A 13,685-nucleotide genomic window follows, 5' to 3' on the forward strand; every position below is an offset into this window, starting at 1 on the left:
TCCCCCGTCCCCACCACGTCCCGCCCTGCTGGGCCCAACATAGCGGCGCTGCTTTGCAGAGCATTCTCACAGTTTCTGCTCTTTTTTCTCCATTTCCCCCCTTTTCACTCGCTTTCCCCCATTTCTCCCCATTTCTGCTTGTTTCCCCACGTTTTTCCCCATTTCTGCCCCATTTTCCCCGGTTTCTCCCCGTCTCCGCCGCGTCCCCTCAGATCCAGCCTGGCCGTGCCGCACAGGCTCGCTCTGCCCGACACGGCAGCGCCGTTTAGCAACGAAATCTCCCCATTTCTGCTCGTTTTCCCCCGTTTTCCCCATTTCTGTCCATTTTTCCCCATTTCAGCCCGTTTTTCCCCGTTTCTCCCCGTCCCCGCCGTGTCCCCTCAGGGCCCGCCCCGCCGGGCCGCACATGCTCGCTGTGCCCGACATGGCGGCGCCCAGCGCGGGGCTCCGGCAGCGCGGCCCGGGCCGGGCCCGAGCCCCCGATGGAGCTCCCGGAGCGGCCCCCGCTGCATCCCCCGAGTCCCCCGAGCCCGGGCTCGGTACCGCGGCCTCTCCGCTCTCCCCGGGCACCTTCTGGCTGACCCGCATCGTGCTGCTGCGCTCCATTGCCTTCCTGTACTGTGAGTGGCCCCGCGGTGTCCCCGAGTGGTGACCGGGGACGGCGCCCGGGGAGCGGCTGGAGCTGTGCCAGGGAGGGCTGGGGGAGAGCAGGGAAAGGGTTTTTCCACCTCTCCCGAGGGTGGTGGGGCACTGAGCAGGTTCCTCAGGGAATGAGCACATTCCCAAGGCTGCCAGAGCTTCAGGAGCCTTTGAACACCGCTCCCAAACTCGTGGTGACATCCTTGGGGATGTCCTGTACAGGAACAGTAGCTGGACTCGATGATCTTTGTCCCTCCCACTTCATGATATTCTATACTTTTATGATCCTTGTGGCTTTCCTCCATCTCTACGTATTCCATGATTCTCTTTTCCGCTCGCACTTTCCTGCTGGACTGGGGACCCTGTGGCTGATGGAAGCTGGTGATGCTGGAAGGAGAAGGTTGCTCACACCACGGGGCTGGTACCTCTCAGCAGAGCTGCTTGGAGCTGCTCATCCTTTCCCCTGAAGTTGTGAGAGAGAAACTCCGTGTCTTATTCAGCAGCAGGACTGAGGGACAGATGCCACCCCTGAGTGCCAACACCACCAACAACCAGGACCTAGAATCAACATGACCTTAAAACATTCCACAGTAAAAGCAGTTTCCAGCCTCTGCCGTGCTTGTTTGCCTCTTGCTTTGGCACTGAGAGCTGTGCTCAGAGCCCACCGGTGCTCCGCTTAAAAATATTTACAGTGAAACCCAAACTGACAAGTAACACACTACGCTACAAATTCTAAACTTGCCCCAGATTTGTCTACAGAATCGTTAGAATTTGTAGCCTGCCAGCCTGCTTAGATTATTTTGCATCAAAACCATGCAGAAGTTGTAGTTTCGTATGGTTTTGACACGTGCTCTGGTTCTAGTTTGGTTTCAGCTCTCGGTGAAATGCAGGGTTATGACTCCTTCAGTCAAAATGAAAGCGATTCCGATATTCCCCCGTGTGTAAATCCAGGCTGCTGAGTTTCCCGTGGCTCAGTTTGCAGTTTCCTTATGAAAAACTGATTAGTGCTCTCTGTGTGCCTTCGCTGGGTGGTGGATTTGGGCTGATAAATGCACCACACCTGGGACCAAAGGCGGTGTGGAGGGCTGGGAAGGGAGCAGGGGCTGGCTGGAGGGGTGGGAATTGGTGGAAATCAAAGGTGTGGGATTTTGTGGTGAGTGGGACATCTGGGACAATGAGGTTGAGGGGGGGACAAGGATCTGATTGGGGTCAGGTGAGTTACAGGAGGAAGTGATCGAAACTGGTGGGGTGCAGGAGAGAAAGGAGGCTGGGAGGGGCTGAGCCAGAGGCTGAAATGGAGTTTGGTGAGTGAATGTGGGCTGCTTAAAAAAGAGGGAGAGTTCTTTTTGGTGCTTTTTTTCAAGCATGAGAGAGGAGTGGGAACACCAGGGAGTGGCTGAATGGAGGGGGGGAGACCCCAAAATGCTTCTGTAGTATGGAGTGAGGAAACCTTTTGGAGAGTGGGGTGGCAGAGGGAGAGTGTGGGGTCGTGGAGCAGGGCAGGAGAATGTTTGTGTCTCTGGTTAAGGGAAGAGGGGGAGGAGAGGAAAAGTTCACCTGCTTGTTGTGCAACTTGTGCTTGGCTGTGCTCAGGCCCTGGGGAGCTCTGCTGCTGGTTTGGGGTGAGCCAAAGCTAAATGAGCCAAAGCCAGGGAGCTGGGCCTGGTTTGAGCCAGGTCAGGCAGTGCTGGCAGCGCAGGAGAGCTGCCCCAGAGGAATTTGTGGGGTGGAAAGTGCTGGTTGTGTGTGAGCTGGAGAGGCTGCGAGCAGGCAGCTTCCACACAGCTCTGGGATGCTCCAGAGCGAAGGAGAGCTGCCCTTTGATCTCTTTGGAGAGCCTGGGTTTAGAAACAGCAGCAAACAGTTCTGTGCCTCTGTGCCAAGCTGCTCATCCAGGTTTTTTTCTGGAGATGGAAGCGTTTGCCGTGACAGCTGATTTTTCTCCCAGACGCGGCGATTCCGCGCGCGCCGAGGCTCAGACTCGCTGAGGAGACGGTTGATGCCGTTGTGACAGTTTGACATTCCTCAGCCGTGGGATGTTTTCCCCCCTTCTTTCCTTTCACCCTTTTATGTGTAACCCTTTCCTTCCTGCTGGGCTGAGCAGCAAATCCTTTGGGGGGGGATTTGTGTTAAGGTGTCGGGGAACGCGATTGGAGCTGAGGGATTGTTCCCCTCCTGGGTGGGAGAGTGAAGAACCTTGAGGATGGCATGGAAAGAAACACGATTTGGGGTGCCTGGTGACCCCAAAGTGTGGTCTGAGGGCTTCCTGCCCCCACCCCATTGCCAAGGGGGTGTTCATTGCCTGCTGCAGGCACGGGAGATGTTTTCCCTGAGGATCTTCCTGTGTGGAAGGAGGACAGGCAGAGCAGGGCAGGTGTGGTGTGTCCTTCTGTGTGCCCTCCCTTCTCCCCCTCTGCTTGGAGCGACTCTCCCCTTCTTTTTTTGTGTCTTTTGAAGGGGTTTTCCAGAGCCCGAGCCTGGGAAGTCCCTGGCAAAGCAGCTGCTGAGTGAGAGGCAGGTTGGAGATGGGAGAGGATCTGAGGAGTTGGAGAGGTCAGAGACCAACCCCACCTGCTGCTGGCAGGAGTGGGAGGGCAGGGGAAGTGCATCCAGCTGAAAGGGCTCTGTGAGGTTTGGTCTTTACAGCATTGTCCTGTCACTCCATCCCTTGGGAATGGTCTCTCTCCGTGTTTTCTGGTGGCTCCTTCAGGTCCTGCAAGGTCACACTGAGCTCACCCCAAAGCTTCTCCTCTCCCAGCAGAGCTGCTCCGTCCCTCTGCTCATCCTGGAGCCTCCTCTGGGCTCTCCCTGTGCTGGGAGCCTGGGGCTGGAGGCAGCTCTGCAGGTGGGGTCTCACCTGAGCAGGGCAGAGGTTTGGCCAAATGGCACTTGGAGATTTGCAGCTTTTCCATCCTGGTCCTGCCCTGTGTGTTCCCTGTGACAGGGATCGGTGTTCTGGTGACCCAGATATAGTTTGGGGTCCTGTTGGAAGTGCTCTTACAGGTAAATAGCTGGTCCCAAAGCTCTTGACAACAAATGTGCATTATTTGCTCCCCTCACCCTCCTTCTAAATCATTTTTAAGTGCCCTTTTTGGGTGATTACCATCATCAGATTCCAGCTGTAGAAATGTCAGTAATTAGATACCACCCTCCCCAGTCTCAGCCAGGCTCTGTGGAGAGCTTTGAAATAAAAGCTATTATTTAAATCCAGTTTATCTTCCTTCTCCTTATGTATTGTTTAACAGTATTTTCTTTCTCCAGCGCCAGAGCTACGGGAGGTTCACGCTCCTTCTTCCTAAATCTGAAATCTAAAGCTCTCTCGGGGGGTTTGGCTTCCTGTAGGCTCCTGGCTCTCCCCGGTGTCCTTCCTCCTCTCTTTCTCTGCCATCTCCCCTGCTTTCCCTTCCCTTGGTTTTATTAAAAGGCTCCCAGTAGCTTTCAGCCTGCCTGGTCAGGATTAGAGAACATCTTCAGGTACTTTTGCTGCCCTGCAAGGTTTTATTTCAGCAGGGCTGTGCAGCACCAGCAGTGCATCAGCTCTGGGTCCTCTGAGCAGCTGCATCCCCCTGAAATGGGAAAAAAAAAATAGCAAAGGTGCTGGAGAAGGGAATCTCTCCCCCATTCCTTGCCCAGAGCCGCTCTGGAGCAGAGGAATCTTCCCAGGGCATCTGGTGTGGTTTTGAACAGCCTCAGACCCAAAAGGAAGCTTCTTCTATTTCCAATTTTTTTTCCAATGTTTTTATTTTCAAACAAGGAGGCAGCAGGCAGATGAGTGCTTCAAAAGCCCCGAGCAACCACCCCAAAATCTTCAGCTTGGCCGTGAAAGGCAAGAAAACAGAAAAGGTGTTAAGAACAGAGCACTTTGTTGTGTATTTTTTTTTTGTGGGTGCTTGGCTTCACCCTTCACTCGGTGCTCTGGTGTTGTTGCTCCTGTGTTGCAAAACTCAGCAGGGGGATTCATCAATTGAAAATTTATTTGATTCATTTCTCTGGTAATAAAATGCAAGGAATATTGTGCTCTTTTTTCTTTCCAGCAGTTCAACCTCATCTTGCAGCATCCAGCTCAGGGCCTGTTCAAATGCCTCGTTGGGTCAAAGGGACACTTGATAAACTGCTCCAGGCAGGGCTTTTGTGCATGTGCAAAATGCAGTTTAGCTTTCAAGCAAAGCTCTGTGCTTTGGTTCAGTTCTTCTTGTGGTTTGGGCATTAAGGAAAAGTTAAGACTTCTTTTAACAAGAGGGGGGGAAAGAGAGAAAAAGCCATATGACCGGAAAGTTTTGGATTTCACATCTTTAAATCTTTCCTGAGCACGAAGGACGGGGTTCTCTCATTCTCTTACCATCAGGCTGAGCCTGGGCTGGGGGGGAAGGAGCCAAGGAAATGTGGATGGAGCAAATCCCTTGGGATGGGGACGCTTGGGTGGTGGTTATTGGTACCGTGTGGGATGGAACACGCTGGGTTTGGGGGCAGAGGGGAGGCTGGGAGGGGAAGGAGAAGGTGGAGAGGGGGGGAGTTAATGGAAAAGTACAGAGAAGCACCTTGTGAGGTGAGGATAAGTAGGGAAGGTCTATTAGCAGCCCCGATAATTTGCATGTATTATGTAAAGCTCAGCTGGCAGCAGGGAGAGCTCCCATGTGAGCTGTCAAGGGCTGTGCAGGGGGAGGCACAGCCGGAGCTGCTCCTGCCACCTGCACAGGAGCAGCAAAGCCAGGTGGAACACGGGACTGAGCCATCCCAAACCATGGAATTGTCCCTGAGAAGCGCAGGGAGTGAGCCCGGGGGTGGTGGAGGTGTGGTGGGATTTGTGCCAGGGCTGGAGGGGTGCAGAATCCCAGGGACAAGCTCCAGGACAGAGCAGAAGTGGTTCCCGAGCCCTGCAGGGTGGTGGTGCCAGGCAGTGCCCAAAGTGGAAGTGAAGTTGTTTGAGCTGGAGGGAGTGGAAGGTGCAGAGTGGAAAATCCCCAAACACGGGGGACAGAGGTTCCAGAAGAAGGGTTAAGGAAGAGGAAGGAGCACAGGCTTTGGGGGAAAAGGGACTTTTTCACCCCCTGACCAAGCCAAGGTTAAAGGGGAGGCGCCTGGAGAAGGCAGCGGGGTCTGTTACATGGAATTTAAAGCTCCAGTTTCTCTGGGGTTGAGGGAGAGGAAGCAAGGACAAGCTGATGATAAATAACTTCCCTTTTTCCCTCCTGGATCTGGGCATCTCCTGTGTCACTGCAATCCTCTGCAGTCTGTCTTTAGTCCCAGCTCTTCCCCGTGTCCAGGAGCTGCTGCCTGAGGAGGAACCTCGGGAGATGGAGCAGGGATGGATGGCTGGAAGTGGGAGCTGAATGAGGAATGAGCCCAAAAGATGCTGGAGATGGGTGGAGAGGGAGCCTGGAGCCACTCAGAGCCTGAGCATGGGGAGTGTCCAGGAGAGGGAGCTGGATCCGGGATGCAGCTCTGGGAATGTGAGCATCACCTGCGAGCTGATGGCTCAAACAAACACAGGCACAGGGGTTTGCTCTGGGGGAGGTGAATCCTCCCGAAATTCGGGATTGAATTGTGGATGGTGCCATGGGAAATCCCAGCACAGGGAAATGGATGTGCTGGGACAAAACCCCTTTGGAGCCCGAGCTGGGCCATCCCAAAATGTGCATTTCATGGCAGCTCCAGCCCAGTCTCTGCTGCCCGCAGGCCCGGGGAGGCTGAGCAGGATTTTATCCATCCAATCTGCACTTTGCTGGAATTGCTGGCTCTTTTTTCCCCCCACTAATTTATCCTTTCCTTGTTTGTCTCGCCTACAGTGCAGGGGTCTAATTTGGACTTTTTTAGGCAAAAACCTGCTCAGCATTTATGGGTTGGGGCAGCAATTCTGGAGCATTTAGAGGTGAATTTGATTAGCACTTTTGGAAAACTGTGCAGCAAATTGCAGTGCTAATCACGGGAAATCAAGCCACGGAGTTTTAAGGCAGAACTGGCTTTCAGTTGGCTTTTTTTAAAGCCAAAAATGAAGATATTAAGCTATCCAAAGCTCAGAAGAATTTTATTTCTGCTGGTTTTCATGTCAGGCTTTCTGATGACGCAGTTGTGTTGAGCCGAGTGTTGGTAGAAAAGAGATGGATAAAATAGAAAACACTTAATTTGTGTTCCAGAACCGATCCTGTAGTGTGGGAAATAGCTTTTCTCATGTCTCTCTCTGTCCATAATTGAGTAAAATAATTGAAGAAAAATGCCTTTTACTTGTAAAATCATTCACTGTGTATAAAAGATGGATGAGAAGAGACACAACCAATTAACTCCCAACTTTATTGTGCCATCCCTGGAGTTCAGGATCTTCTGGAATCAAAGGGAACCCTCCCAGTGACCTCTGCTGTGTGCTGGATGATGGCTTTTAGTGGTTTTTAAATGAGAATAAAACCCGTGGCTGTGTGCAGAGAGCTGGGGGAGTGTTAAGTGGATTAAGTGGAACCCACTGGAGACCTTTGTCTGGGGAATGGGACTTTCAGTTGGATTCCCTGGGGCTGCAGACTTTGGGTTGCTGCTCCAGACTTCAAAGAAATGGGAATTTGGGCTCTGATTTCACACAGCCTCTTCCCCCAGTGCTCCCAGTGAGAGACACCAGATGAACACCAGGATTGTTGTTTGCAGAATGCCAGCATTGAGATAAGGGAGGAAACAGATTTGATCATTAACCAGGGAGGATCGGGGAGGGGAACAAATTGGCTTTTCCCAAGAGCTCTGCTGCTGCTGCCCGTGACGTGGCTGGTGTTTGGGTGATGTTTGAAGGATGGGTAAATTAGTGCATGCAGCCTAATCAGGAAATGCTGGCCTTCCTCATTTTTTTTCATTTTTATTTTTTTTTCCCTGAGACATGGAGATTACTGGAGTTACAAACTGCAAATTGGTAACTGCAGGAGATGCCTAAAATATGAGATAATGCTTAAAAACTGCCCAACTCTCTCTGTAGGACATCAAATGCTAGGTCTGGGATCTGTAATTAAATTGCTGATGTGCTGTTAAAAAAAGCAGCTGGCTGCTCTAAGATTGTCCAGGGCAGGAGCAGAAACACTATAGATGGGAACAGCTGTAGGAACATGGAAAAAGTGGGAATTTAAGGGATGGGAAAGTGGTAAGATTTGGGGTTTCCAGCCTTCCAGGGTGTGATGGGATGCAGAGGGTCAGAGCTGCTCTCTTGGGCAGTTGTGGTGGTTGAACCATGAGCTCAAAGAACTGAGAGTGTTTGGAGCAGCCCCGGGGTCCTCAGCATAGGAAGGAATTGTTGGAGCAATTCCAGAGCTGCTCCAAGGGCTGGAGCCAGGCTGGGAGAGCTGGGAATGCTCACCTGGAGAAGAGAAGGATCCAGGGAGAGCTCAGAACCCCTTCCAGGGCCTGAAGGGGCTCCAGGAGAGCAGGAGAGGGACTGGGGACAAGGGATGCAGGGACAGGACACAGGGAATGGCTTCACATTAACAGAGATCAGGGCTTGGTGGGATATTGGGAAGGAATTCCTGGCTGTGAGGGTGGGGAAGCCCTGGCACAGATTCCCAGAGAAGCTGGGCCTGCTCCTGGATCCCTGGCAGTGCCCAAGGCCAGGCTGGACAGGGCTTGGAGCAGCCTGGGAGGGTGGAAGGTGTCCCATGGCAGGGGTGGGGTGAGAAGATCTGAGGTCCCTTCCAGCCCAAACCACTCCTGGATTCTGTGAACACCTCGTTAATGGTGGTGATGAGTTTAAACTCTCATTAACGATGGTTTGAGATCTGGAGTGTTTTCCATGTAAGGAGATTCTGGTGCTTGATGGATGCCTGGGTAATGTCATGTTAAGGTGGAGATCTGTTGTCTTCCAAAGCCCAGACAGGATTTATAGAATTCCTTGTGGTCCATAGAAACTCTGGAATGGTTTGGGTTGGAGGGACCCTAAAGATCACCCAGCTGCAACCCAGGGAAACTTCTGCTGGGCACTGCAATGACTGTGTTGGATTTTAATGGAGATAAGGACTTGGGAATGAATTCCTTCCAAGAATTCCTTCTGGAGCTCTGGACTCACATCAGCTCCCTCCTCCTGGGTGATTCCTCACGTGGCTTTTCCCCTCTCCTTGTTCTCCTGCAGCCGTGGCCTTCCTGGTGGCGTTTGAGCAGAACAAGCAGCTGATAGGAGAGAAGGGGCTGCTCCCCTGCAAGCTCTACCTGCAGGACATCAAGAAATACTTCAAGGGGAAGGTCGGCCTGGATGCCCTGAGCTATGCCCCCACTCTCATCTGGTTCCTGGACTGGTCTGCCATGGACAGCACCTTGGATTGCCTGGCGCTGGCCGGCCTGGCAGTGGCGGTGTTTGTGCTGCTGACTGGCTGTGCCAACATGGTCCTCATGTCCCTGCTGTGGCTCCTCTACCTCTCCTTGGTCAATGTTGGACAGATCTGGTGGGTTCTCAGTTCCTCTGCTCTTCCCTCGTTTTGTTTGTGGTGCACATGGAGGAGGAGGAGGAGGAGGAGGGCAACGGGGCTGGTGAAGGGCTGGGAACACAAACGCTGTGAGGAAGGGCTGAGGGAGCTGGGCTTGTTCAGCCTGGAGAAAAGGAGACTCAGAGGTGACCTGGGCACTCTCCACAAGTCCCTGCAGGGTGGTTTCAGCTCTGACTGAACCACAGGACACAGCCTCAAGCTGAACCAAGGGAAATTTACGTTGGATATATTAGGAAAAGGTTGATGAAGTACTGGAATTGTCTGCCCGGGGAGATGGTGGAATCACCATCCCTGTGGATGTGTTAAAGAAACACAGCTTGAGGTGTTTGGGCTGGGTTGGACTCGATGATCTTCAAGGTCTCTTCCAACCTGGTGATTCTGTGATTTCCCTGTTGCCATTTGGATTTCCAGTTGCTCCTCTGCAGATTATCTGTGTAGGAATGTGAGATAAGAACAGCACCTGGCAGAAATGATTTATGGGCACAAATGATTTATGGGAATGTCCCAGCTCGGTCTCACCTGGGGTTTGTGCCCTGAGCTCTCCTCTGTTCATTGGTGCAGGATTGGATTTGATGATCCTCGTGGCTCCTTTCCCACTGAGGTTATTCCATGACATTCTGTGCTATCCCAGCTGTGCTGTGCTTCCCCTCATGGCTGTTGTGAGGCAACTCCCTCAATAATTTTATTATTTAATTATTGTGATTAATAATAATTGTATTATTTATTTTATCCACCTTTTAGGCTGGTTTCTCAGTTTTCAGCTCTGTCCAGGAGAGAGCTGGAGTTCTGTATTTCACACTAAGCACAGAAAGCCCCTGGAAAAAGGAGAAACCCTGACTCTGTGTAAATCCCTGTGGTGCTGAAATAAAGGGTTTAGGTTGTCCTTGCTCTCCTTAAGGCCCCAAATACATTGGTTGAAATCCCAAATTTCATTAGGTCACCTCCTGAGGTGCCTCTCTGCCTGCAGCTGAGGTCGTGGGGAGGGAAAAGGTTCTGCCATCAAGAGGTGCCCAGGGATTCTTCCCAAATTTTCTGGCTTTACAACAGGACACCTTTCCCACAGATGGGCTCAGTGGGTTTAGTTTTAAGGATTTGCATGTGCTGCCCCATTCATTCCCATCCCACTGCAGCTGGAATGTAAGTGGGTGAAGGAGAACAGCCTCTGAAAAGCTCCATTCTCTGAGCTCTTAACTCAGCATGAACTTAAAGCTGTGAAACCAAACAGAGGTGGAAAAACAACTCAGTGGATGGTTTTCCATTGCCTGTTTCCAAATTATTCCAGAATTTCTTGTCTGTTTTCTAGATGTTTTAATGTCAAAGGGCAGGAGTTTGAGCATCCTCCTGATTTGGCTTCCTGGGATACAGGAGCAAAACATGGATGTGATCCTTCTTCCTCTTTGGGTTTCTGTTTGGAGGGGAGAAAGGAAAAAAAAAAATCCCAACAACCTCCCCCTGAAGCTGCAGTGACTCCAAGGCTGGAGGTTTGATCTGTTCATTCCTGGAGCAGTGGGATAATTAAGACAGGCTCTCATTAGTGCCCACAGCTCTCTGGAGTGCTCCCCGTGGCTGTAGAGCTGTTGTAGTTTTATTTTTAAAACAAAAGCCCACCTGGAATGTGTTTTTATTTCCATATCTTGGAGCAGTGTGTGCTGTGCTGCTCCTCTGCTCCCACTTTTCCTGGCACAGGGGGTCTCCTCTGACAGCCCTGCACAGCTCTGCAGCTTTTCCCAAAATAATTCCAGTTGTGGCTGCTTTGGCACCTTTTTTTAGGGAAGAGGCAAAGGGTGGGGGATACAGGGAGGAGCTTTTCCTGTCCTCCACCACCCCATACCCAAACCCCAGCTCCTGATCCAGGGGGAAGCTCAGGGATGAGTCCTGGGGTCCCTTCCCAGCTCCAGGCTGGGAGGAGTGGAATGCACACAGAGCCTGCAGTTTGCCTGTCGTGCTTGAAAGGAATTGACTTTTGATAGTTGAGATAAGGCTGGATTTTATTTATTTTTTTAATTTTTTTTTCCCCTTGAAATCTGAGGGGTGAAATTTTACCTGCTGTACAACAAAAAGACACCAGGAGGGGAAAGGGATAAGAGAGAAGGGGGGGTTAGAGATGATCCCTCCACTTCTTCTCCTCTGGTTTAAGCAGGAAATGAGGTGGTTCTTGGGAAGGGCTGAGGGAGAAGAACCCAAGCTCATTCAGCTGTGTGAAAAATTCTCATTTTTCATCAGATCCTCTGGGATGGGTCAGAGCAGCAGGTTATTTCTGTGGTGTGACACAGAATTCCCTGGGGAGAGGGATGCTGGCTGCTTCCAGTGCAGGGAAACACGTGGAAAGAGCAAAGCAGGATTCACTCCCTTCTCTCTGTCCTTCAGGAGTTGTGGTGGTGGAAAGGGAGGAGCTCAGAGAACCCAAAATCTGCAGTATTCCCCTTAAAACTTAGGCTGGCCTAAAAAACCAAGGCTGGCTTTAAAAACCCCTTCTCACAGGGGTTTGTGGGTGGGGTTAGATGGTGCATTGATTGTCTTGCTCCCGATTTGGGGCAGATTGAGAGGTTTTGATGAGTTCTCCAGAGCACTGCAAGAGACCAGAGCTGTCCTGGAGAGGGGAAGGACAAGGGCAGCGTTCCTGGCTGGAGGCAGCTCAGCAGAATGGTGTCTGAAAGGAGCAGGAAATTCCTCCTGTGGCCCAAATAAAAAATAAAATTCTCTTCTGTGGCTGAAAATAAAACCATTATTTTGAGTTTTTGTCCAATCCTGCTGTCCCCAGCCTGGCTCCTGCGAGCCACCCCCGTGGGTTCCTCCCCATCCACCAAAATCCTCTGCTGAGCTTTCCCTGGGAAGCCACTCCAGGGAAAATCCAGCGTGGTCAGCAGGAATAGAGCTCTCTTCTTTAGGCCAGTGAGGGACAATTTATTCCTTTTATCGCCTTTTTGTCTATTTTAATTTTAAATGTCCCTATTTGTTTTGGGCTGCTGAAGGAGCAGCTCTTTCAACTTCTGCCCAGCTGGCTTGGGCTCAGCCAGGGGAAGCTTTAGAAGAGCAAAGTGTGGCCTTTGAAGGGCAGGACACGTTCCCTGCCTGCCCTGGCCCCACCTGGGGAATATCCACGAGCCTGGGGACAGCACAGCCAGCACCAGAGACTCTTAAAACCCTCCCCAAACTGCTCCTCTGGGCTGTTTGTACCGGGGTTTGCAGGGTGAGGAGTATTTTGGCAGGTTTTGTGTCCCTTGAATTTGCCATCCTTGAGTCTGAACAGCCTGAAATAAGATGCACTTTGGTGTTTAAAGTCAAAATTGAAGTGACTTTGCAGACAAATGCATCGATTTTGGTGCCTGGGAGATGTGGGGTTGAGATTGCCGGTGCTTCCCACCTTGAAATGTGACTTTTGTGGTTCTGAGTTTGCCAAGGCAGCTGTGGGGCTGTGCAGATGGAAGCTGGATGTGTTTGGGGTCAAGGCCACCCACGTGATGGTGTCACGCTTCCATCAGAAGCTCTGCCTTAAAAAATACTGCATTTTTATTTTTTTTTTCCCCCCCATCTGCCACTTTGAACTTTTTCCTTTTGAAGTAGGAGACTGTCAAGAAGCTCAAAATCTGCCAGGGCAGAGGAATATTTAATATTTAATATCTGACCCGTTGGGTGAAGTGCTGAATCATTATGTTCATTTTAACCTTGATTATTCCTGTCATTTCTGCAGTAGTAAAATAGGAGTAAAATGATAGTAGGCAGTTTGAGTTGAAGCTGTTTAAAGGTTTTTTTATAAAGATTATTGTGGGAATTCCTCATAGTCCAACATCCATTTTTTAGCCTGCAAATCCAGCTTTTCCAGAGTGCAGTACCACAGATCCCTTTGCCTTTCTCCCACCTGAATATTCCCTTTGTGGATTTTCAGCCATTTAAACAAGAATATGGGAAAAGCTCTCTGGTTTAACCCAAATCCTTGCTGCAGGTGCCCCCAGGAGGTCTCCATTTGTGGGGTCATTCCCTGTGGGACTGGTGTTTGTGGGGATGAGCAGGACAAGCTCTGTGGGAGAAGCTTCCAGCAGGAATTAAATCAGTTTTTTTTTTTTTAAATCAGAATCACTAATGCACTTCTAAAGTGACTGGGTAATTCTGGGATAAATTCACTTTTATCCCCCAGTAAGGTGTCTCCAGAGAGCTATTCCATTTTCTTACAGAAACAAACTTTTCAGCTACTCTGCCACTGATCTCCTGCTTCTTCTCCTGTTGTTTCCTCCCTCCCAGCATTTCCAACTGGCATCCAAAAACCCTTCCTTCCCCTGGGTTATTGTTGTTTCCCATTGTCAGACAGCACAGATTGGAGAGGGAGAAAAAAAAAAAAGGCTGGAATTGTGGGATTTTCAACCCTCTTGCCTTTATTTTCTTTAAAGATTCTGGTTGAGTTACAGGAGCTCAAGGGAATAAGTTAAACAAGCCAATAAATAAAATGTTACAGCATGAGGTGGCTGCAAGGTTCTTTTCAGTGTGTTCTTCCCTTGTGGAAAAGGGCAGTGCAGCTGCTGCCAGCAGGGATTTTGGGGTCCAAAAGAAGCCCAGGCAGGGATTTTGGGGTCCAAAAGGAGCCCAGGCAGGGATTTTGGGGTCCAAAAG

The 13,685-nt window shown here is 50.8% G+C and overlaps 1 protein-coding gene across 2 annotated transcripts in view; it reads left to right on the forward strand.

The window, feature by feature from the left end:
• The first annotated feature begins 395 nt into the window (after window positions 1-395).
• LMF1 (lipase maturation factor 1) overlaps window positions 396-13,685 on the forward strand; it is a 143,557-nt gene continuing 130,267 nt past the window's right edge. Inside the window, exons 1-2 of one of the 2 annotated variants that reach the window (XM_015642937.3) lie at window positions 396-620; window positions 8,729-9,038. In XM_015642937.3, the coding sequence (XP_015498423.1) occupies window positions 407-620; window positions 8,729-9,038 (524 nt within the window). In that variant the 5' untranslated portion in view covers window positions 396-406. Of the gene's footprint in view, window positions 621-5,877; window positions 6,090-8,728; window positions 9,039-13,685 lie in introns of those variants that run through there. The other variant, XM_033517853.1, reaches the window with a different exon arrangement.

Source organism: Parus major, chromosome 14, assembly GCF_001522545.3.
Source record: "Parus major isolate Abel chromosome 14, Parus_major1.1, whole genome shotgun sequence".
NCBI lineage: Eukaryota > Metazoa > Chordata > Aves > Passeriformes > Paridae > Parus > Parus major.